This window comes from Coenobita brevimanus, chromosome 25 (assembly GCF_032717465.1).
Source record: "Coenobita brevimanus isolate Jiangsu-jjx chromosome 25, ASM3271746v2, whole genome shotgun sequence".
In the NCBI taxonomy this organism is placed as follows: domain Eukaryota; kingdom Metazoa; phylum Arthropoda; class Malacostraca; order Decapoda; family Coenobitidae; genus Coenobita; species Coenobita brevimanus.
In genome coordinates, this window is record NC_136978.1 from 5,078,187 (window position 1) to 5,104,599 (window position 26,413).

The 26,413-nt window shown below is 40.8% G+C and overlaps 1 protein-coding gene across 6 annotated transcripts in view; it reads left to right on the forward strand.

Annotated features, from left to right (window-relative positions):
• The window catches only part of Scamp (secretory carrier membrane protein), a 56,475-nt gene extending 39,411 nt beyond the window's left edge, over positions 1-17,064 (forward strand). For 3 of the 6 annotated variants that reach the window (XM_080267892.1, XM_080267894.1, XM_080267896.1), the window contains 2 exons: positions 11,936-12,112; positions 12,817-17,064. In XM_080267892.1, coding sequence (XP_080124018.1) covers positions 11,936-12,103 — 168 coding nt within the window. In that variant the 3' untranslated portion in view covers positions 12,104-12,112; positions 12,817-17,064. Of the gene's footprint in view, positions 1-1,713; positions 1,835-11,935; positions 12,113-12,816 lie in introns of all 6 variants that reach the window. The other 3 variants (XR_013896258.1, XM_080267895.1, XM_080267893.1) reach the window with 3 other exon arrangements.
• Positions 17,065-26,413: the final 9,349 nt, after the last annotated feature.

Here is a 26,413-nt window from a genome sequence, read left to right on the forward strand (position 1 = left end):
TGGGTGTCGTCACAGTCCACTGAGCATTCCCCCCCCACTTAAACCTACCCTCTCCCCACACTTGCTGTGTGTTGCCTTTGCTCTTTTTTTTATTTATATTGTTTTTGCCACCTGGGGACTAGTAAGAGTCCTGCCCTGCCTCGGAATCCCACTCCCCCTCCCCTCAGGAAGCCCACAACCTCTTCAGTTCAACTTGAGGAATCCTCCAGTATTTGTATGTAGTGAAGTCATTATTAGGTAGGTAAATTTCTTGGGAAAAATTCCTGAAAATTGCCCCAAAGGGTGAACTTGGGGCTGGCTTGCGTACCATGAAATCTTTTAACATGTAAACATATGGCTCCATAACGCGAAAATCTCATAAAGCGGGACCTTCTGGGGACAACATTTGTGTTTTATGTGAGGGCTCGCTGTACTTTGTTAATAACACCAGGTACAGTTTGACAACAGATCAGTTTTCCCCTCATTGCAGTGCTACCATTAATGCAACATATGCATTCAGCTTATGAACTCCACTCACGCAGCAGTGAAAATCTCTTGACAGAAAATCTTCGGTAATGTGTGGTTGAAGTACTGTAGTTCGATTTCTTTAGTTTGTCAGGTTCATATTGACTTGATCTAGGGACCAAAGTATAACAGTCCCATCTCATTTACAAACACATTAATTTCTCTTGCATAATTATGTTCACTCATCTGTATCACTTTTTTCTCTTGCATAATTATGTTCACTCATCTGTATCACTTTTTTCTTCCTTTGTCCACCACAGTGCACCCTGTTACATACTGTACCTGCTCATTTCATTTGATCAGATCTTTGAAAGTTTTACTCATTGTTCAGATATCATATCCATAGTGCAGAAGCACTATCTTTTAGTGACTGCTTTAAAGCCAGTCAAACTTCCTAACCAACACTGTTCAGTTCTCCAGTCATGTAACATACTTTTCCTCTTATTATTTTTAGTCCTGTGATTGTTGCCTGATGTTTTCTTTTACCTTACCGTTTCCTCCTATATTCAGTTGTTTCTCTTTTTTCACTTCCATTTATTACCTTCTTTCTCATTTCTTAAGAGTCATCATTCCCACTTGAAGCCATCTTTCCCTCTTGCCTGTATTGTCAGGTTCTTGCCTTCCTCTCCCTCTGTAGTAAAACCTCATCAAGAGATTTATTGGGGGGAATCCTGATCCAATATAGCTGAAAATCTGTTATATCCGATAGTCTTCCCCTCAGGTGGGATTTCCAGCACATTTGAATGAGTACAATAGCATATTCTAGTACTAAAAATGAAAACTATACCCATTTTACACTAACTTGGTCCATGATTTTGACCCTTTGCAGTTTATTTCACATCTTTATCATTGCATTTTTTCATGAAACACTTGTATTGCAACCCATTGTAACCCATTTAATGGACATTATTCGTTATAGCCGATGCAAGTTCAGTGGCTTCGTAGTGTCTGTTAAATCCGGTATCAGGGTATGTTAAATTGAGGTATTACTGTACTTTCCATTCTTTGTTTGCTAACACACCCCACCTTATTCATGTACTCCTCCATTGCTCACATTATGGTACTTTCTTTTTCTTTTCTAATCGTTTTAGTCTCTTTATCCAGTATTGTCCAGTGTCTTGCCTTCTTGTTCATCCTTTGTTATTGTCACCATTTTTCCTTCTTTTCTTCTTCCACATTTGCACTAAACATCCCTGTTGTTGCTGTCAGTGGCTGGGTGATGATGGGTAAAGCGTTCAACAAGGGAGAGATCGGGCTGGGTGTGTTCTTGGCGCTCTTAGCCTGCTGTGCCACTGCCATTGCTCTGGCAATGGCCTACGCTCTTATCTGGGTAAGCTCCACCCCGTACACCCTTAGCTTGCTGTCATAGGAGTATCATAGCTGGCTTATTTTATGTATGTATATATATATATATATATATATATACAGTATATATATTTCCCTTTTTTTTTTTTTTTTTTTTTTGTTTTTTTTTTGACATGTTTAGGTAAGGTCACCTCACTCCCATCATACACTCTCATAGGCTTCATTTATTTTATTATTAGTCAGAATATGTATGTACTGGTATGTTTTAAATTTATCTCACCATATTTGAATTTTCAGTACTCAAGTTTCAGAGGACTGGCATTTTTAAATACAAACTGTACTGTAGAACTGGAACAAGTTCTATTTTGCATTATTAAACAAAGTCATTTGAATACCTGTGTATATTTCTCTTGCTCATAATATTAATTTTGTTTTTTATTTTATTTAGTTATTATTTTTTTTAAAATTAGAGTATTAGTGAATCGGTGGTAGGTGGGGGCGCTCGCCATCCACTCACTTGATGTAGTGCTGCCCTCAGGTGGCTACCCTTTCCTCTCTTCCTTCGTTCTTTCCATCTTTCTTCTAATGTTGTTCTGTCCTTCATTCTTTCCTCATTCTTCTGTCTGTGGGTGACTCTGCACTGAGTGACAAGCCAAATGGTTTCCTGTACATCAAGAAACCATTTACACGTACTACAATGGGTGGTAACCATATAACCAGACTATGGTGCCTGGTAGTTTAGTGGGTAATTAAGGCGCTCCAACTGGATTGAGCATGTGTCGGTTCATATCCAAGGGGTGGTTGGAGTTCATTGCTCATGTAATGCCACTCAGGGATGAGTGAGGCTGGTCACTCTCAACTAAAGTGTCAGGACCAACTTGCCTACCCCCGGGCTCCCACGATCCTCATGGGGCAACACAGGTTTAGATGATGGATGGATGGTATTATTGAATCACCCATGTACATACACACTCATGCTATGTAGGGCACTTGTCTCTGTAAACTGAATAGGCAGTTTCCTGTAGTTCAGTGTTTCAAGATTATGGTTTCCAGAACTATACCCTGAGCAGCAAGGAAGAAGGAAATATAGCTACATATTTCCACCATGTTGTTGTTGTTGCTTTACCCTGGTCTGTCTGGCAGAGCAGATCTGTCAACCACAGGTAAGCAACTGCTTCTGTGGGACTCCCCTACTGGTGTAGTACAGCACATCGCTGTGCAAGGATCTGGTGCCCTCATATGGCAGACAGCACCTCACCGGGGTCAGATTAGGGATCCTTCCTATGGCGAGATGCAAAGAAATATGTGGAGGTTTGGCTGCTAGTTGGACACTGCAGGTGCTCCTCTTAAAGAGTCCACAGTACCACCATGTGTGCAGGCTCCTCATCAGCACCTGCATGTTGCAGGGTGGAACAAAAAGGATTGGAGTGGAGGGAGAGGAAGTGCTAAAGAGGAAGAAGAAAGGTCAGTAAGGATAACATACATCAATGGGGTGAGAGAAAGAAAGAGGTGTAGTGTGTTTAATCTGATAAAAGTTCCTAGCCTCTTTCAGCTCAGTTAGTAGCTAAGAGTAGGCAGACTGAAGGGTTGATTTGACCATTGCCCAAGGAGGACCATTCTTACGTCCTAACCAAGGCTCATTGAATTTTGTGCAACCCTGACTTAATGTTCAAAGTTCTTGGATTTTTCCACATCTGAATATGTGGTCCCATCATATCAGAGAGCCTTATTGTAGAACTTACCCTACATGAACTTGGGTTAGGAAGGTGATGGTACAGAGGATACTGTATTCTTTGCTGCTTTTGTGTATTATCAGGATAGGTATATTAATCATTATTAGTTGCAGTATGTATCAAATCCAGTTGAAGCATGCTTTGTTGGAGGTAGAATGATCTCAACATCTCTGTAATTTAGTTACCTTACATTGGACTTTTTTCTTAGTTTCTTTAATTATTGTTTTTTATGTTTGTTTCACCTGTAAATACAATGTGTTGCAGGTATATTTGGCATTCCCCTTTTTTAGTAATCATGTTCATTATTGTACATCCATTTCATTTGGAGATGGTACAATAAACACATATTTTTCAGTAACGTTCAAATTTAGGTAATCCATGGCTAAGCAATAAATATTATATATTTGGGATACTTTTTACAATATGAATGAAAATTCAGATGTGAGAACATTGGAAATGGATCTGTATAGAGACATGTGGACAGCTTTACATTAGATTGAGCAAGATTAATTAGCACTGAGTAAAGTGTGAATGTCTGTAAACCTGCTGGTCCAGGAGACATGGAAGGTCAAGAGGAAGAATGGCTTGATATAATAAGTGAATGTGTGAGAAAACAAGGTGTGGGTGTGGAAGAAGCAAAGGAACTGACAAGTAATAGAACAGCGTTGATATATTTAAGGAAGTACAGGTGGTTAGAGTTGAAGTCTCCTCCTCATCCTCTCTCTCTCTCTTTCTCTTCACCTCCCTCCCACCCCCCCACCCAAACATGGGGCAAGCAAAACAGCAAGTATTATTTGAACAGGAAACTCAGTCTCTTACCCACTGTATGGCAAGTGTCAGCATCACATCTCACCCATAAAGGCCCCACTCCCTTATATTCTTTACACTGGATGGAGTGACTATTTCTCAGACTTTATGAGGTAGTGAAGGCTGTATCTAATTTTCTGGTTTGAAAACTCTCTCCCAAGATGGATACAATCATCTGAAAGTGGCAAGAATCATATTTAAAAATACCTCATCATAATGAAGTTGTTAATACTATATGTGTGGAAGTTGCTACCAGAGTTGAATAAAACAATCTACCAGTGGAAGGAAAAATGTATAAGACATCATCACACTGAAGTGATGAGAGAGTGTTACTGCCATTTAGAAAAGTTCGTTATTTTCCCCCTTCCCCTCCCCCCTTTTTAATGTATACAGTAATCCCTTGATTATCCAATATAATAGAGCCAAAGGCACATCCAGATAGTGGACTTCTCCCCTGCCCCCCTTTGTACATCCCTAACTTTGAAAGCCGTTGTAAGAGGCCACCACAGTACATTGTACAACACTTATTCCTGGTGGTTTACACTATTCTGTCTGGTCAAGTAGACTATAAACCACATCCAAGCAATAATTATGGTCAACCAGACCCATCAACCACAGGCAGGCAATCACTACAGCCCTAAAAACGAAAAAAGAAAAATGCTCGCACGGCTATAATTTCCACCCTGATGCAAGCATTTTGTCTGGATAAAATGGAAAAATGTATGAATAATGGTTTTGAACAGCCAGGTCACAGCATCTGGATAATAGATGGTCTGGATAGTGGCCGTCCGGATAATTGAGGATAACTCTACAAGTACTCTACATAGATAGGATATGTACAGGGAAAATGAATAATTATAACAGTACCTACATATTACTGGTATTTGCGTAACATTCAGAGTTAAGTAAAAATGTTGTGAGATTTAAGTTATGAGTGAAAAGCACTATTTGTACGGTTATATATTAGAATTATATAAATTATGGTTTTTCATGTGTGTGCATATTTAAGTAGATTGAGAGAGAATTGTGGAATTACCAACACTGGTAGAGAGATTGTACAGCAATTCAGCAGGCACCATGTATTTGCTTAACACATTTTTCACAATATATTTGCTTTAATGAATTTATGGACATTGCAGATGTTCATTACCAAGTAGTCATGATACGCAATGAACAGTCACAGCAATAACTTACTCGGGCATACTTAAAAAAAAAAAGTGTTGATAAATTGAAGTGTACCTCATCATACATCCAGAGATATTTCAGTACATCTATGCAGTCTAATACAAGTAGATTAGGGCAGAGTTTTCCTTAAGCTGAATAAAGGTGTCCAGTGGCAGTAAGAATGACATGCTGAAGTTAGCTGAAATGTTTGAGGCCATAATAGGTTGGTATTGGTTGTGTCTGGTTATATCATGATGTGTAGGCATTGGTAATGGTAGGAGTTTTATTGACTGCCACAGAGGGATTATTGTAAATTACTTATTCACATTGTACCAGTCTTCATTCATCTTAGCAAAGTTCCCTCACTCGACTTCGCCTTCATTTACCTGCTTTTACCTCAAAACTCCTAGCCTTGCGCAACCTGTTCCATGGTAAATCTCATCATTTTGTCACCTCTGAAACATGCACCGTTTCACTGTTGCTTTACTGCACAGTACTGCATCCACTTTAACTTGGCCTACGATTGCCATCTCATCTTGAGCGAAGAACTGTGGCTGAAGAGTATATCATTAGACATGAAAATAGTTATGGAAAAGATGTAAAGCTGTAGTATCACCAGTTATGTCATAAATGTACAAAAGGTAAGATTTAATAAGCCCCAAATCTCTGCCAAGTTAAGGTGGACAAGCTGTGCTGTGATACGACTGCTGCCTAGTGTTGGGAGTGTTTACCACACATTTACTGCCTGCCTCAATGTACTGCAAATGCTGTGCGTGTGTGTGTTTTGAGTACTGTAGGCTTTTAATGCATTTATTATTTCTTTGTGTGTGCTTCTCTGCTTTCTTGCTTAAATTTTGAGGAACACAATTTTGTAAGTATTATGGAAAAAAACAATCATACCATGTTGTGTGCAGGTATGTGTTTAATAGAAACTGAAAACCATTAATTGTTTCCTTGGTAATATATTCATATGTACAGTTTGGTCTCAACATATGTTAATGCTGCATTTAGAGATAACATGACTGATGGTACTATCAGAAGTTCCACTGTGAACATTATTATGAATACTAGCAGAAGAAAATTAATGGTGGAGTGGGTGAGAAAGTGTTCACTCACAGACATGATAAAAGATTTGTGCATATTATCATTAAACATTTGTATGATAACCTCATTTGTGAGTGATTTGTAGAATACAAAGTGCTTAGCAGAGAATGTATGATGAATATCATTGTGTATGGGTGGGTTATGTGGGCGTTAGTCATTTCTCTAGTAGTATATAAAGTGTTCATAGTGTCTGAGGAGAGGAGAGGTTGTGTGTGTGTGTGTGTGTGTGTGTGTGTGTGTGTGTGTGTGTGTTAATGCACATGCATTTGTGTGCTGAAATTTGCATACAGTTTTTGAGGAGTGTGAGAGAAGACGGTGGGGAGGGGGTGCAAGGAACAGTGTGGTGGAATGAAGAGGTGAGACAGGCTGTGGCACAAAAGAAGAAAGCATACAATGAATGGATGAGAAATAGGGGCATGGAAGAAGTTGAGAGGTGGAAGAGAGAGTTATATGTAGAAAGGAAGAGAGAGGTGAGAAGATTAGTAAGAGAGAGGAAGAAGAGAGTGGATGAGGAATTTGGAAGGATTTTGAGTGTAAAGTGGAGGGACTGTAAGAAAATGTTCTGGAAAGAGGTGAAAAGAGTAAGACAGGGTGGAAGTGAAGTTAGCAGGGTAGTGAAAGATAAAAATGGTAGATTACTAGTGGAGAAGGAAGAAAAAGTGAGCAGATGAAGAGAACACTGTAAGAAATTGTTGAACATAGAGGATGGAAGTAAGTATAAGTGGCTGGGGAATGGCTGGGAGAAGGAGGGAGGTGAGAAGACAGGATGAAATCAGTAGGATAGGATTTGTGGAAGCAATGAAGAAAGTTAAATTGGGGAAAGGCCCTGGAATTGATGGAGTGTGTGGTGAAATGCTGAAGCATGGGGGAGAGATAGTAGTTGAATGGATGTGGAAGATGTGCAGATTGGCCTGGGAGGAAGGTAGAGTCCCGGAGGATTGGAAGTCAGGTATAATTATTCCCTTGTACAAAGGAAAAGGGGAAAAAGAAGTGTATGGTAATCGTAGGGGCATTTGACTTCTTAGTATAAGAGGAAAAGTGTATGGTAGGAGACTTATTGACAGAGTTAGAGAAAGAACAGAGGAATTAGTTGGAGAAGAACAGGGAGGCTTTAGGAAGGGAAGAGGTTGTGTAGATCAGATATTCATTCTTAGATCTTTAGTGGAAAAGTTTCTAGAGAAGGGAAAGAAGTTGTATGCAGCTGTCATGGATTTGGAGAAAGCATATGACAGGGTGGATAGACAAGGATTGTGGAAAGTATTAAGAATATATGGAGTAGATGGGAAGTTGTTGAATGCTGTGAAGAGTATGTATGTTGATGCTAAGGCTGCAGTGCGTGTGGGTGGTGAACTGAGTGAATTTTTCTCTTTGAAGGTTGGGTTGAAACAGGGATGTGTCATGTCTCCATGGTTGTTCAATCTGTATATAGATGGGGTAATAAAAGAGGTACAAGGTAGGGTAGTGGATGTTGGAGTGGCCCTGATGAGAGAGGGTAGTGTTTGGAAACTCCCTGTACTGTTGTTTGCAGATGATCCTGTACTGTTGAGTGAAGACGAAGGGGAGCTGCAAAGCTTGGTGGATGAGTTTGGGAGAGTATGTAAGAAACGGAATCTAAAGGTGAATGTAGGGAAGAGTAAAGTGATGGTCTTTGAGAGAGGTGAATTCAGTGAATATACAGCGAGGTTGGATGGTGAGGAATTGGAAAATGTGAGTATGTTTAAGTACTTGGGTAGTGTGATGAGTGAGGATGGAGGTTTGGAGGGAGAAGTGCTTGAAAGGGTACAGTGGGCAAGAAAGGTTTGCTGGTTCCTTGAAAGCAGTGATAAGAAACAGGGAAGTGAGCATGGAAGTGAAAAAGTTACTACATGACAGTATTGTGATACCAACTCTAACGTATGGAAGTGAAGCTTGGATTTTGTTGGAAGGACACAAGGCAAGAGTGAGAGCAATGGAAATGAGTTATTTAAGAGGAACCTGTGGAGTCACATGGAGAGACAGGCTGACAAATGAGGATATAAAGGAGCGTTGTGTTGTGGATGTGGATGTGATAGAAAGTGTTAGGAGGAATACACTGAGGTGGTTTGGCCATGTGGAGAGGATGGAGGGTGAAAGACTGACGAAGAGAGTGTATGCGAGTGAGGTGGAGGGGAGGAGAGGGTGGGGAAGGCCGAGGGTGAGATGGAGGGATGGGGTGGAGAGGTATATGAGAGAGGGGTGTGTGAGTTGGGAGCAGGGCAGTGAAATGGCGAGGGACAGGGCGACGTGGAGGTGATTTGTTTGTGGCCACCCCGAACGGGATTGAGGCGTCTGGCAATAGATAGATAGATAGATAAAGTATAGCATGAGTTGTGTTTGTAGTTTTGTGCTTTAGTGTGCATAATTTCGAGAACACAGGGTGCATGTAGAGAGTGAGTGCAGCATAGATTTGTGTGTATTCATGCTGAAGTGTGCATGCATCACTTGTAGATAGTGTTTGAGGAGTATACAGTATGATTTTTCAGTTATATGTCTTATATGGGATCGAGGAGTGGCTGGTTAGGGTTGTTGTGGCCATGTAAGTGGGTGCTCACAACCAGATAAGGGTGAATGGAGATTTGAGTGATGAGTTTTCCATGATTGTTGGTATGCATCAGGGGTCAGTCTTGAGCCCCTTGTTGTTTATCATGGTACTTGAAGCCCTCTCACATGACTTCAGAAGTGGACTCCAGTGGGAGATGTTGTATGCTGATGATTGGGTGTTGGTTGCAGACAATGAAAGGGAGGCAGAGGAAAGATATAGGAAGTGGAGAGATGGTATGGAGCACAAGGGCTTAAGGGTAAATGCAGATAAAACAAAAGTAATGATATCTACGGCTGGGGGTGGTACTGTCAAAGAAGAGGGAGAGTGGCCATGTGTGATTTGTCACAAGGGCATGGGAGGTAATTCCATCTTGTGCAGTGTTTGTGATAAGTGGGTGCATAAGAGATGTAGTGGTATTAAAGGTAGACTGCAAGATAATGCTGATTTCATGTGTGCAGTGTGTCAGAGAGAGCATGTGGATATTTCCAGGTGTGAAAGGATTGAACTTTCTGGTGAGTCTCTTGAGTGTATGGAAGTTTTGTTATTTGGGAGACACTGTATGTGCTGGAGGTGGAGCAGGAGCCAGGTCTGTGGCTAGAGTTAGGAGTGGTTGGAAGAATTTTAGGAAGCTGTTGCCTCTCCTGACATTGAGAGGGCTCTTGCTCCGTGCTAAGGGATCTTTGTATGCGGCATGTGTTGTGAGTGATAGCGAGACCTGGGCAGTAAAGGAAGAGGATATTCTCGGGCTCAGACATACAGAAATGGCATTGATTAGGTGGATGTGCAGTGCATCCTTGAGTGCAGGGCCTGCAGGGGCTAGGTTTATGATGGAAGAGCTGAGAGGTAGGATGGGACTGGAGCGTATTGGTGTTGTGATGAGGAGAGGTAGATTGAGATGGTTCGGGCATGTGGAGAGGATAGGGGATGAAAATTGTGTGCTGAATGTGAGAAGTGTTAATGTTGGGGTTAGGGTAATGAGAGGTAGACTGAAAAAGATCTGGGACAAGGTCATTGAGCGTGACCTCAAGGTTAAGGGGCTAAATAGGAAAGCTGCCAGAGATCAAGCAGCATGGAGAGCTGCCATTAGGTGACCAAAGCCGACGCATGCAAGCATGTTGGAGTCTTCAAAAACGAAAACGATATGTCTTTTATATCAGAGAAAATTATTGGGACTACTGGGGTAAAAATATTGGCTGTAGCTGAGAGGCCGGAAACTGAATTGCCTGTTGTCTGTATGAATTAGTCTTGTGCACAAATCTGTTTCAGATTGGCAAAAATGTTGAGAACCTACTGTATATATATAGTTATAAACTTTTATTAATACTGTACAGTACAGGCAAATTCTGACTAACTGCTATAACTGCGCAGTGCATGTATTTACACAGATACCACTTTACATATATGTAGTAGCAGGTAATAGGGAATAATGGTACAAGAAGTTTGCATAAGATGCTGAGATGTTATGCCATTTGACTTTCTAAGTGCTTAAATGAAAGCATTTTAAGAGCTTCGGTGATAGTGCACATAATACGTAAGATATATCAGCAAGCAGTGGTGTGGATATCATGATATTAAATCAGCCAAAGCTTTTCCTAGTTGGCATATATGGTGTATTACTGATATTAACAATACAGTGCACTGTCTCAGTTTTTAATATTTAATATAGGTGTATTCTTCATTCACTATTCTTGTTCCATTATACTGTAAATTGCCCATATTGTCACATGTTTTTCAGTTTAGAAAAATGAGAATATGCCCATGAAACTTATTATCATTGTTGCAGTAATGTGCCAACAGTCATAACATTGTTATTTTTCCAATTAAAATCATTGCACGTGACATTTTGAACCTTACTGGGTAACACAAGTTAGTTGGCAGGGCCTTAACACATTTAGTGTGTACGGTCACATCTTTATTTTACCCAGGCTACCTTAAGAGAGTTTTGTGCTGGTGAGAAATTCTGTATATCAAGTGGGTGAAAATTGCCAAAGTCATTTGTAATGCTCTTATTTTTTATACTTGCATAAACAATTCAGATTTATCCTATTATCTTAATGAATTCACACAAGTGCATCCATGGCAGCATAAGAGGTAACGGAACAGGAATAGAACATCACCTGTTTAACTACTAGTTCTGAACTGCACATACCTAATACAGTAATACCTTAATGATTGGGTATGGTGGCTTCATCTGAATGAGCTTTCTGTTACCCAGGTTCTCCTCATAATGACTGCCTACCAACTGCAAGAGTAGAAACCCATATGGTTATATATCCACATTGACATCTGTGTTCAATCCAATTCTTTTCATTGTAAGCTTTCCTTTTTTTATTTCATATCCTCAGCTTCTTTGCAAACATCTGTACCATACTTTTCCTTTTCCAGCACCCATACATCCTCGTTTTCAGAGGGTTTTCCCGTCATTGCATACTATTTCACATTTCCCATACTTTCAACCCCTTTTGATTGATGACACGTTGGTTTATTCTTGCTGTCCGCAGAAAATTGCATTTGTCTTTGGGGGGAGACCTTTTGTAGTGAAGTGGTTAATGAAGGCTGTATCTAACCCCTCCAGTTCAAAACCTCCCTTCCAAGCTGATAAAATTGTTTGGAGGTAATGGGGATAAATCAGGAAAACATTATCGAGAGAAGTATTTACCTCCCCCGTAGTGTTCTTGATAGCAGTTTTCCCCTTTTTTTTTTTTTTTTTTCTTTTTCTCCATAATGTTCATTATTTCAATCTCCCTTTGTATCTTAGGTTCACCGGATCTACCGTAGCACTGGGGCTAGTTTTGCCAAAGCCCAGGCTGAATTCTCACAGGGTGTGATGAGGAACGAACACGTGCAGAATGTAGCTGCAAATGCTGCCTCTGCTGCCGTCCGCACCCAGCTCAACCAGAATACCCCAGGTGCCCCTCGTTTCTAACCTACAGAGGTATGTTTATGTGCAGTTCTCATGTCCTTCATTTCAACTTACTTTTCTCTTGATACCAGCACAGGAAATCCTTGTTATATGTAGACTTTTTTATTAGCTGTTTTCCTGGTATTTCTGTCATGTCCAAAGTAAATTAATAAGAATTGTCCATCAAACATCCATTGCTACCTGTAAAGTTGATTTCCCAGTTTCCTCTATTTTATAGTTCTGTATCATTTGCACTGCTGGATCTGGCCCTGTTATGTGTGTAGAAGAAGTTAGGATATTTTGGAATAAATGTCTGACTTGTATCAGTGACTTTAGTGTTGAATTTCTTGTCCAGCTGTAGATGGCACCTTGTAAAGATGTATATTATTGAACTGTTCTTTGCTTTCACATCCACCTTTCATGGTTATGTCAAACCATGCTGTTACTTTTCAGGTCCTCACCTGAAACATTATTTGTGGTTGTACTGTCTCATTTATTCTCCTCCAAAAGAAAGGGGATGCTACTTAACCAGCAGTTTGTTTTTCTTCCCGCAGAAGTTACAGAGGTAAATGCAAAATTTGGGATATGATAGTTGCCTTTCGTGCCAGATTCATAGTGGAGTGTTCTGGCAGGCAGAGGAGAGAGGTGGTTTCACTCCCTCATGAATTTTCTAAGGATTTATGGATATTTTGGAGCACATACTCAAAGCTTGCATTAACCAAATGTGAATTTTTCAGTTCATGGATGAGAGCTGATGAGGGCCTGCCGGAAGAGTGAGAGATATCATCATACCTTACTCACTGCAGAATCCAGATAAAGTAATATGTTCATAGGAGGAACATAAATTATTTCGCATTTGGTTTACCGTATATGCCCATTATGAATTTCATGGAAATTCAGTTTGTAGTTTGTGTACCCACAAGGGATTCTCTCCTCCCACACAACAGCCATTTCTTATGGGGCATTTGAAGTACTCATACTTCCTGATACACCATGTACAAGTAATAATACTTGGCACTTGATAATGCAGACAGTATGCATCCTGTCCTGTAGCTGATATTAAGTAGTTTCAGTCAGATTTTTAAAAATCAACAACTACAAAGGATGAATTCTTGATAACTGACTTTGCCTGTAGTCTTGGTAGTTAGGAACATTTGAAGTCAGGTATAATTTTTTTTTTTTTTTTTTTTTTATGTAAGCTTTGATGATTACATAAAATAATTTCTTAGCTGATGTTCAGTTTGAGGCATCTTTTGTGTAATGTATATTTGTGTTAGAAACTGCACACCCCTGATAACTTTCGGGGGAGTTAATTAGCCAGTATGATAAGTGATTCCTTATTTAAATGGAAATGTTACTGTAACCTGTAACTTGAGTGCTCAGTAATATGAAAAATGTTAATGTTGAATTTCAGCTGCTTTTTGCAAAGGTAGAAGGACACGCCAGAAAGCTAATAATTCAGATACGTGTTGTTAATTTGGAGCAGATATTTGATGATACAGTACTTTAATTTAGAAAATGTTATTCAGAGGCTGTGTTCACAATATTCCCAAGCTTGATTACTTTGAATGGAGTTTGTATACTTAGCAGGATATATTTTAGCTTTACTTTAATTTGTTGGAGGCCAAACTTGGTTTGCTTCTTTATTTTTTTACTCATTTGGTACAGGATTGGCTAATAGAATTACCACAGATTTACTAGCATTTCCAGTGACTTTATTTGTAGTAATAAGTTGGCTCATGTTTGAAGTAGCTCCAAAACTGACAAATAAACCTAGGTCCATTTATATATAGATGGACGAAGTGTTGGCTGACTGAGTAATACAGTATGTACTTGTTTATGGCTGTGAGAGAATGTGTGATAGATAGTGGAGGTGCAAGCCAGATTTTCAGTGGGGCTATTGAAATGTTCTCAAAATAGTACCCTGGGATCTGTTAGTAACCCCTTCACTACTTGGATATCTGTTTTATTTTTCCAGCCTCCAGTTGATTTTATTAACTCTGGAGAAACCTGTCATGATGAAAAGGTTAGAGACAACCTTATACACTTTTACCATGGAAGGTCTCCTCAGAGCTAAAGGAAACCATCAGGTAGTAGCAAGAGTAAAATGAAAAACATCCTTGGTGTGAAGGGGTTAAATGAAGTAACAGAATCTTTTGTAGAGCAGATAAGTAAAGAAAGGTTGTCGTTTATGCAGCCGCGTGTCTTATAAAGTTCAGTTATTTCTTAGTGACATGCAAGTAATGAGGAGCATGAGAATGAAGTCTTGCTTGAGTGAAATAATGCATAGAAGCTGAGCCGTTGCATGAACTTCTTGCTGTAAGAGTTGTGTGTGCCATTTGATAATAATCCCAGAAGCCAAAGTGCTTTATATATTCTCCATGTAGTTCCATTTCCCCCCATCCATCTACTAAAGATGGAGCAAAAGCATGAGTTAGAAACTGTACCTTCCAATACCCATTTATGGCCAAGTATATCCCAACCATACCACTAATCCTGGTTGATACTTGTAGCTCCTAGTCTTGTCTCTACTGTTATTACTGTTGTTGTATAGTTCCTTTCCCTGTCCTTGACTTTTTTATCCTAAGCTCCAATTCTTTTCTTGTTGAAAGTACAGTGTATCTTTCCTGACTGGGTACAGCTTCTGAACTTAGGCTATGCATGTGAATTCATTTGTAGCCAGAATTAAAACATTCCGCCCACACCCAAGTGTTTGTAAGAGCATCATACTAACAGGACCCCAGAGTGTAAGCAGTTTCTACCTTTGCAGCTCTGGTTTACAGTATGATACTGTGAGTTCAAGAACTGACTTCTGTGCTTAAATTATTCATGCTCTACAGTCTCATATTTAGCAGTGTACCATTCTTGAGTTGCTTTTTAAGTTAATAATCTTTCTTACTTATATCTTCATTTATTCTGGTCACTTAAGTATGAACTTCATTTGAACCAGGATGTGAATTTCAGTACAGTTAAGCTAAACCAATAAACAGCACACCATCTTGGGTCCTGGGATTATTTTGGTATCCCCCCCCCCCCCTCCCAGGGAAGTGGAAGACCAACCCATTGAGTCCAGTGATATCTTTTGTATTTTATTCTACCCACCTACAGATGGTTTTGTTCACCATAGGAGAGAATTTTTGAACTGGAGTAATTAGATACAGAGTTTATAAATCCCTTCAGCACAAGAGGTCTTTCCTTCACTGAACAACATTGTATGGTGTCAGGAAAAACAGTATATAAAAAAACATCAATGGTTTGAAAAGGTTAATTGAAATCAAGAGCTGGAATCTGTCCCCAGACACTCCATTTCAAGACTGTCGAGATTGGAGTTATCCAAATACTGTAGTTGGATGCTGTAATGTACATTACTGGGTGGTTGGGCAGACTTCTTACGTTTAATATTCTGAAATGTTATTTAGAACTGCGCTTTATTTTTAGTATTAGTTAGAATTTACTACTAGCTGATATTGAAAAATCTTTTCATTACAGATTTATGCATAAGATCTCTCGTGATCCAGGGGAACTTAGGGAAACTGACTTCAGGAGACTTTCCTAAAAACGTCGGTACAGTGATGTGTATTTTTTATTGTAGCATTATGAGTAGACATGTTTATCTCCTCCACTGGGGAAAAAAAAAATCTGTATTGGTTGCATAAGATACCCAGTAACTGTTCAAGAGTTGAGTATAATAAGGTATACCAAAGAGTGATCAGGGTACCAGTAATTAATATAACAACTTAGAGAAGGATTCACAGAAATAACACATCTAGTACAGTAAGTATGATTGTGGATTTTCTTTGAAAGCTTTCAGTGTTAGTTCACTAATTTTCTTTTTATGCCTAGAGATATAGGTAGGTATTGGATAGTCTGTTTGCTTGTGTGCTTGTTAAATGAAGGTTCGCATAGTACAAGGGTATCGTAATGTGCTGTGTAATATAGGATGGAAAATTGCTAGCAACTAGTTCAGATTGATTGGTAATTTGTATTTATATTATACTAGTAGTATACTGTATGTCCATTGCCTATTCATCATTTTTTGCATTGAAACGTAAATACTTTGAAATTATTGGAAATTTATTATTAGGAACAGAGATACTGTAATTGGTTTTTCATTAAGTGCTTAGAGTGGAAGTTGAGGAACCATATGGTTTATCTGGGGACAGGTTCACAACAGGTTCCAGCCAGTCCTTGGTGCTGTTGCTGGAACTTTCCAGTTTTTGCTTTCTTTCAAGTGAGCTTCTGGCCACAGATGAATGAGATTACTTTCTTGCTCACTAATGGTTTGTTAGTTTTTTATGCTATGCTTTCATAGGTGGTGTATTTCTGAATATTATCGTTTCACATAGTATTTTTAAATGGTGATTTGAACATTTGATAATATTAAATAATGTGATAACTTTAGTAGGAATTGCCTGGTTTGGGGCATTCTGTTGTTATTGTTTCCATTACTGCTGTGGCCTCTTGCTCATTCAGTATACCTGGTACTGTACTACATTTCCACTTCTTCAGGAGTTTAGATATTTACTGTACAACATTACTATTTAGCTATGAATTATTTTATGCATTATACTCAAGGGTTTACCAAATGTACAGTATTTACTGTTTTGTCTCAAGGGTTTTGACCATGGTCATTGTAACCATTAGTTGTGTGGGACATAAGAAGGTAAATGGTAGTTTTGATTCCTGAAGCATGATCAGTAACTACTATGTGAAAGTGATGCTTATTTATTAATGTACTTTACATAAGGTAATGACTTCTTCATGATGTACCCTCAGACACTTGTACTGTGGGTGTATCTTCACATACTAGTAGTTACTGTTAGCTATAAATACAGTAACTATCATAATCCGCAAATGATTACTTTCTCCTGATTCTTAAGCAAGGGAGTGGCACTAGTATGTACAGTTGGCACACTAGCCAGGCTGCGTGGCTCACTGCAGAAGCTGTGTACATGAATGAAGCAAATACATAGTCACAGTCGTTATTATTTGGTGTCTCTTGTGCCTAATTGGTATGTCTTTGAGAGTTTATAACTCTGATTGTTACATGGACAACATAGAAACAGCTATATTACAAGATAATACAGTGTTTCTCCATTGTCTTCAACTTGAAGAGATTAAAACTTTTTCTAAAAACAAATATAGGGACTGGCAACTTCTCATCATTGTACTGGCATAAGGATATGGTTCTCCAACCATCCAGTACATAGAGTGCTTGCAGCTTTATGCTTCCTGTAATACAACAGGGAGAGGAGGTTCTTATGCTTTTGTTTTTCTTTGGATTTGAAAATGGGGACTCGAGTACTCTGTTCAAGGATTGATGCTGTGAACAGAAGCTTGATGTTTGTCTTCAGTAGCATGGGCATGTTGTTAAATTTCCACCATATTGATATTGGGACCTAATGTTTGCTGTGCTGCATCATCTGTAGTATAGTGATTGCGATGAGGCACATTATGTGCCAGTGTGAACCATCAGTTGAGATGGTGATGGTGGAACACCAGAGGGCTATTACGTAATGGGGTACTAGTGCTGTGAATGTGTAAGAAGGTTGGAGGGTAATGTAAAGGGGCTGAACAATGTGCAGTGTGTCTTTGCCCTATATATCTGTGATTGCAGGAGAGCCTTCATAACGGGGGCAAAGGGTAAGTTGGCCTGTCCAGGCATTGGTGCCAGCACAATCTTTCATTGCATCATTATTCACTGTGGGCATTAAAGCTGGTGTGTGATGCACAGATCATGACTTATGCTGATTTTTGCATGTGACATGCTTTTCTTGTGCCAGGCCCCTGAGATTTGTCACCTCCACTTTATCAGTTACATTGTACCAGTTTTGCCTTTCTTCTATCTATCTATTACCAGACGCCTCAGTCCCGTTCGGGGTGGCCACAAACAAATCGCCTCCACGTCGCCGTCCCCCGCCATTTTACTGCCCCGCTCCCAGCTCACACCCACCTCTCTCATATACCTCTCCACCCCATCCCTCCATCTCATCCTCGGCCTCCCCCTCCACCTCACTCACATACACTCTCTTCGTCAGTCTTTCACCCTCCATCCTCTCCACATGGCCAAACCACCTCAGTGTATTCCTCCTAACGTTTCCTATCACATCCACAGCCGTACCACAACGCTCCTTTATATTCTCATTTGTCAGCCTGTCTCTCCATGTGACCCCACAGGCTCCTCTTAAATAACTCATTTTCACTGCTCCCACTTTTGACTTGTGTCCTTCCAGCAACGTCCAAGCTTCACTTCCATACATTAGAGTTGGTATCACAATACTGTCATGTAGTAACTTTTTCACTTCCATGCTCACTTCCCTGTTTCTTATCACTGCTTTCAAGGAACCAGCAACCTTTCTTCCCTGGTGTACCCTTTCAAGCACTTCACCCTCCAAACCTCCATCCTTACTCATCACACTACCCAAGTACTTAAACGTACTCACATTTTCCAATTCCTCACCATCCAACCTCGCTGTACATTCACTGACTTCACCTTTCTCAAAGACCATCACTTTACTCTTCCCTACATTCTCCTTTAGATTCCGTTTCTTACACACACACTCCCAAGCTCATCCACCAAGCTTTGCAGCTCTCCTTCGTCTTCACTCAACAACACAGTATCATCTGCAAACAACAGTATAGAGAGTTTCCAAACACTACCCTCTCTCACCTGGGCCACTCCAACATCCACTACCCTACCTTGTACCTCTTATATTACCCCATCCATGTACAGATTGAATAACCATGGAGACATGACACATCCCTGTTTCAACCCAACCTTCAAAGAGAAAAATTCACTTAGTTCACCATCCACACGCACTGCAGCCTTAGCACCATCATACATACTCTTCATAGCATTCAACAACGTCCCATCTACTCCATATATTCTTAATACTTTCCACAATCCTTGTCTATCCACTCTGTCATATGCTTTCTCCAGATCCATGAAAGCTGCATACAACTTCTTTCCCTTCTCTAGAAACTTTTCCACTAAAGATCTAAGAATGAATATCTGATCTACACAACCTCTTCCCTTCCTAAAGCCTCCCTGTTCTTCTCCAATTAATTCCTCTGTTCTTTCTCTAACTCTGTCAATAAGTCTCCTACCATACACTTTTCGTATTATACTAAGAAGACAGATGCCCCTATGATTACCACACACTTCTTTTTCCCCTTTTCCTTTGTACAAGGGAATAATTATACCTGACTTCCAATCCTCCGGGACTCTACCTTCCTCCCAGGCCAATCTGCACATTTTCCACATCCATTCTACTACTATTTCTCCCCCATACTTCAGCATTTCACCACACACTCCATCAATTCCAGGGCCTTTCCCCAATTTAACTTGCTTCATTGCTTCCACAACTTCTATCCTACTGATTTCTTCCTGTCTTCTCACCTCCCTCCTTCTCCCAGCCATTCCCCAGCCACTTATACTCGCATTACTTCCATCCTCTATGTTCAACAATTCCTTAAAGTGTTCTCTCTTTCTGCTCACTTTTTCTCCATTCTCCACTAGTAATCTACCATTTTTATCTTTCACTACCCTGCTAACTTCACTTCCACCCTGTCTTACTCTTTTCACCTCTTTCCAGAACATTTTCTTCCAGTTCCTCCACTTTACACTCAAGTTCCTTCCAAATTCCTCATCCACTCTCTTCTTCCTCTCTCTTACTAATCTTTTGACCTCTCTCTTTCTTTCTACATATAACTCTCTCTTCCGCCTCTCAACTTCTTCCACGCCCCTATTTCTCATCCATTCATTGTATGCTTCTTCTTTTGTGCCACAGCCTGTCTTACTTCTTCATTCCACCATGCTGTTCCTTGCACACCCCTCCGTCTTCTCTTCATCCCACACACCACATCACATGCTGCACATATTTCTTCTGTAAATATCCTGCACACACCTTCCACGTCCCCCATCTGCTCCAATTCATATTTGCCCAATCGTTCCTCCACTTCTCTCTTATACTCTGCCTTTTTCTCATCCTCTTGTACCCTTTCCACCATCCTTACAAATACTCCTTCCCGTCCCTCCCTTCTTCTATTTCTCCATCCTAATTGGACCTTGATTCTGGCCACCACCAAGTAGTGGTCAGAAAGTCCACTCCCCCAACCTCTAAAAGCTCTTGCATCCATTACACATTTTCGCATCCTTTCATCCACACACATAATCAATCATTGCCTTCCTTTCATTCAGTTCACCACCCACCCTTCTCATCACTCGCCATGTACAGTATACCTATGGATCATCTTGTGCCTGAATAGGGTATTGGCTATCACCAACCCCCTCCCAGCACAAATGTCCACTAACGCACTCCCATTCTCATCTATCTCAGCAGGCACACCCCACTCACCAACTGTTCCATCCACCTTCACATTCCCTACTTTATCATTCATATCACCGATCAAAAACACTCTCTCATTCCTTCCAAACTTTTCCATGCACACTTCCACATTTGTCCAGAACTCTTCTCTCCCTCTGCTTGCACGATCTTGCGTTGCCGCATACACACACACAATCGCCCACATTTGTATTTCAACTTTCAATCTTACCCACACAATCCTTGACCCACCTGATCCATACTCTCTTATGCTCTTCTTCCATCTTTTACTCGCAACTATGCATACTCCCTCTTTTGCCCTCTCATTTTCACTTACTCCTGCACATATACCCCATCCATACTCCCATTCTCTCACACTCTCACCCCTCCATTTCGTTTCAGTTATTCCACATACATCAACTTTCACACCCTCAAGCACCTGGACAATCTCTTTCACCTCATCATTCGCTCCCCTTACATTCCAAGTTCCGATAACCATGTCCTTTGTCCGGTCCTTGGTCGTCATCTTTTGGTCAGTCCTTGTCCGAGGCTTATTGTTTATCTTTTTAGTTAGTTGTTTTCCGGGGAGGGGCACGCCAACCCTTTTAGTCGCCTTTTACGACAAGCAGGGATACTGGGGGAGTATTCTTGAAAAACCCACCTACCCATACAGTGGGCACTGGGGTTCCTAGAGGGGCAGTACAGGATTGGCTATTGCTACTTTATTACAAGAAAAATGCAGAGACATCTCTGCAGCTGCAAAAATCACACCAGTTGCAAATTACTAACCACAAAGATTATGCCGTTACTTTAGATATCGCTTTTGAGACCACTTGGACAGGTTCGAATAATTCCACAGTCCTTAGAATTGAAATTAACTTTTAGTCATAAGAAGTTAACCTAGTGAAACAAATTACATTTCCAAAACCTACTTCACAGCCAAAAACAGCCTTGCTCCATAACCAGCTACCACTGCCTAACACCCATAATTATTTTCCTGTTTGTTTAAAATCATCACCAAACCACTGCCATCGTTACCAGTCCGAGCAGTATCTTTCTAATCACAATCCTCAGTCCCCCGGCCCTGCAGTCACTCCCCAGCCCTTTCCCAGCTCCAGTAATCACTCCCCAACCTCAGTAGTTACTCCCAGTCCTCACTCCCCATCCTCAAGAGGCACTCCAAAACTTCATTCCTCACCTCTAAGTCACCCCCAAACCACTACCATGATTTCCCATTCAAATCCCAAATTTCTGGAGACCTCTTCCCTAACTTCCATTCTTGGAGCTAAAAAGGTACTCTCCAACCCTTATTTTGCAACCTCAGCAGTCACCTCAGTCCTCGTTCACTCCCCAGTTAAACACTCACCAATACTCAGTTGCCAACCCCGGCAGCCACTCCCCAACCCTGCCACCCAGCTTTATCTTTGGTTCCTGCAGGTAATGATGTGGAAGAGCGGTGCATGGCTTATCTAAAACCAATACCGCAACGGGCTATTTCTGATCAGTGTCCTTCCTCCGACCCCTTTCTTCCATTCTCCCTGCATGCATTCTTTCATGCTACTATTGATTTTTTCGCACTTGCATTCTCTCTTGCCAGTACATTCTCCTTTCCATTCTGCATTAGTTATTTTTCATCATCGTCATCATCATCATCATCATCCGGACCTCCTTTCCTACTGTAGGGCAGGGTGAGGAGTAGCAGTGTCCAGACAGCCCAAGTTTGCCCACACTAATGGGCCACACTTCCATTCACTCATCATTCAAGCCCCCGGAATCCTGACTCTTATCTGATACGCCAAAAACTTTCACCACATTCACATAAACGTATCCCTATTATACTCGTATGGGGTTAATTTTTTTAGGGAAATTTTTTAGTCAGTCCTTAACTGGGTTTAATCCCTAACGTCTCGCAGTTGCCACTAGTCCACTGGGCAACAGGTGACCTCAAATACACATGCTCAACATTACGTTATTTTTGTAATTTTTCCCACCGGGTGTTGAACAAGCAAATACTACTGCTATTTGCTAGCCAAGCACGTAGCATCACAAATAGCATTAGGACAACACCACACTTGAGAGTACTCAGGCCCTTAATTCGTAATAAAGTACAGGAGAACACGACTGTAAACGGCTAAATAACAGCAATGACAATAGGAAAAACAGTGCCACATCAGAGAATGTTACAAAGTGTGCATGACTCAACACATACTATAGTGAGCTTAATTTAACCTGGCAAAACTGAACCACACCTCCAACCAGAATGCCGAGCCATAACTGGGAGTGTCTCCAGGTGAAAAAGTTTATAGCATATTTCAATAATTTCGCCATTAGCTCGTCGTCTCAGAATGTGGTTTTGTGGGCATTTTATTTTCTACAAAGGTACAAAATCAGATAGGTAGGTGAAACATGATGTTCTCCTTTGATGGTCTTTAGCCAAAATTTCATCCTGATCCTTAGGTCAGTAAGAAGAAACTTCCACCAATTTTCATAATCTTCAGTAGTCTAGTGGATACAAAGACAGGTAGAGGTGTAAAGTAACCACCCGACCTTGAGTGTTGCAGGTGATGCCATAAATTAATAGCAAGATTATATGGACTAAGTTTGCGTTATATCTGTGGTATTATAACCTCATTCATCTGCAATCTATGACATATTCATTCCTGACCTTGTTTACTGAGTTCTTCCCAAGTTGTCTTGTAATACCGCTTCAAAATTAAATATGCCAGATGTGCAATCGTGAGGTGTTGAGATGTATATATTTTTGTCAGTTTTTGAAGTTTGGTTGCAGAAGGGATGGTATTTTTGTCGGGTAAGGAAGCTCTGCCAAACCTTTTCCCCACGCGATGTACGGTATTTTGCCCGTTTCACCTTACATCCCTCTTCCGTGTTATATAAATCCTTCAAACATCGCCAGACTTTACAATTTAACATTCAGAAGTATTAACCATATCCAAAAACAAATCGGTAAGGAAGAAATGTGAGGGAGCCTCCTTACCCGACGAGAATACGTGCCCAAATGTAACTCCATCAAATCTCCCGTCAACTTTTTGCGCTGTGCGTCGAATCAAGAGGCTCCCTGATCCCCCCCCCCCCCTCTCTCTCTCTCCCTCTCTCTCTCTCTCTCTCTCTCTCTCTGCCAGCCTTATCAATGGTTCGCGAAGCGAGATTGTCCCTTTATCTGATATCCGGAAAAGTGGGACTAAAGCATTGCCCAAGTTCCGACATTTTGCGTTGATGAAAATGTAACTGAGACAAACCTCTCTCTCTCTCTCTCTCTCTCTCTCTCTCTCTCTCTCTATTAATGACTCATTATCAATGTATGTCGATATCTACACCAGCCGTGTGTCTTTGTATCTGTCTCAGTATATCTATCCATCTATCTATCAATCTATCACACAGCATGCTCCCCAAGTGCCATTCTCCCTTTCATCTAACTTATTCTCATCACTTTTCTTTCTCCTTCTCCCCTATCCTCTCTCCCCGCGTACTTATCCCTCTCATCCCCAACCCAAGTCGTCCTCACTATCCTTTTTACTTGACTGAATCTTGTCTGGTTGTTATATAGATGCTGGAAGGACGTGTGTGTGTGTGTGTGTGTGTGTGTGTGTGTGTGTGTGTGTGTGTGTGTGTGTGTGTGTGTGTGTGTGTGTGTGTGTGTGTGTGTGTGTGTGAGAGAGAGAGAGAGAGAGAATCACCACCACCACCACTACTACAACTACTACTACGACTACTACTGCTACAACTACTACTACTACTACTACCATATCGGCAAGTGTTAATGTATGAAAGAAGTGATGGAAGACCCAATGGCGTGGTCGGTAGAGTGGGTGACTGAAAATCGCGCGGTCATAAGATCATATCCCGCCGAGACTGCTGAGTGAGAGTGTGTGGGCGTTCTCCTGGATTAACGGCAGCCATATCCCGGGGAGAGGGGAGAAAGTACCTCCCACGTATTCCCTGCGTGTCGCAAGAGGGGACTTAAGGGAAGGGGGAGCTGGAAATCCTCTACTGTTCGTACGAATTATGATAACATGGAAGTAGAGACATTCCTTGGCACTACTTCAGCTTCAGTTCCTTCACTTCTACTTAGCGGAGAGTTGCGTCCTTCTGCAGTCAGTTTCGCGTAGCTTTGCTTCGGATTTAGACGATAATTAATTACGTAAAACACTCACCGGAAGAAAAGAAAAGAAAAAAAAACATTGGCATGTGAAAGTTGGGATAAGATAAAAAATATATATTGGTGCATGGAACTACGAAAACTACCGATGTTAGTCCCATGTCTGTGTCGTGTGTGGGGTGGGGGTGGGGGGGAGGTGATTTTCCTTCCATACCAAATCCCCCCACTACCCGTTGCTAATGGTGAGTGCATAGTGGGTAAATGATAATCGTGTTTTGCGTACTGCAGCAGCTGTTGTGCAAAATGGAATAATTGTGTGTGTGTGTGTGTGCTTACCTAATTGTTCTTACCTAATTGTATCTTAACAGGAACGAGTCAAGCTCGTACTCTCCCGTGTATTAAACCATTTTTATCATACATATCCTTAAATTTTAAATAATGTGTGTGTGTGTGTGTGTGTGTGTGTGTGTGTGTGTGTGTGTGTGTGTGTGTGTGTGTTTTGGTGAATCGGGAACATAAAAAAATTGGTGAATCAATACAAATTCCTTCATCTTTATAGAACAGACGTGAAATGAATCCCTTGCAGGTCATGAGATTTTTTTTTAACATGGTTTTCCGTACCCCAGCGTGGTCGCATGTATAGCTAAAAAGGGGACCTGTACGGTAAATTGACGGTAGAATGCTTTAAGTGTGAGTCGGAAGAAATAATTCGATTTTAGTGCAGATCGATCAGAGGTCAGGGTCACGGGTTAAGGTAAAAATTCGGATGTTCCCTCTTGAACATTTTGTGTATGTTTAAACTGTGATAAAATTAATGGTGACGACAGCGTATAAAAATAACAAGAGCTGTGTATAAAAAACATAACCACACCAAATAACAACGACTATATATAAAATAACAACGACATTGTATAAAAGTGGCGATGACGATGGAGTAAAATAAAAAAAAGATGGCAATAACGAAAATATATAAAAAATATTAACGATATCAACAGTGTATAGATGTGATAAAGACAGTGTATAAAAAAGTAGCGATAACGGCAATGTATAAAAATATCGATAAGAACAGTGTATAGAAATAATGAAAAGATGACAGTGTATCAGAAAATTTAACGATAACGACGTCGCTCCTTGACAGTCGGCATATTAAAACCCATAAAGGCATGATAACTCTGCGCTGGATGTTATTAAACGACCGAAAGTGCTGCAGGTTAACATGGGAAGCATTCACAAACGGACTTAGGCCCAGTTCTCTGTTGCAACTGTGATTTGTTCTCCCAGGATGAACAAGGAGCGAGCAGATGCTTCCAGTGTTTTGTACTGCTTGAAGAAGAGGAGGAGGCGGAGGCAGAGGAAGAGGAGAAGAAATGTTAGTTACGTGAGAAAAACAGTCATTTTATCTTGCACAAAGGAAAGAAGTGTTTAAAAATCGTCCCTTATTCTCGGTTCTTCTTGCAAGAAACAAATCCGAGATACGAGAAGGAATATCATAAGTCTGTCTGTGAATCCGGAACCAAATTCAGCCGCTCGTTCCCATCCGCCAAATGTGTCTCTCATCACATTTGTTTAATCTGGCGCGGGCACTGCGGCTGGCATCCTTTTAATTGCTCTTTTTCCCCACCCCTAATTTGCTGTTTGCCATTTGAATATATATTGGGGTATTATTTTCCCGGCCTGGCCTTTGCTTGCGAGGCTGGCTTTGAATGTGTGGTTGTGAGGGAGAGGGTGTGGTTGTAAAGAGTGGTGTGTGCAGGTGTGCATGGTTGTGGTAGGTGAGAATGGGTGTGATAGGTGTGGATGAGTGTGGTAGGTGTGGAGGGGTGAGGTAGGTATGGATGGGCGTGGTAGGTGTGGATGGTTGTGGTTGGTGTGAATGGGTGTGGTAGGTGTGGA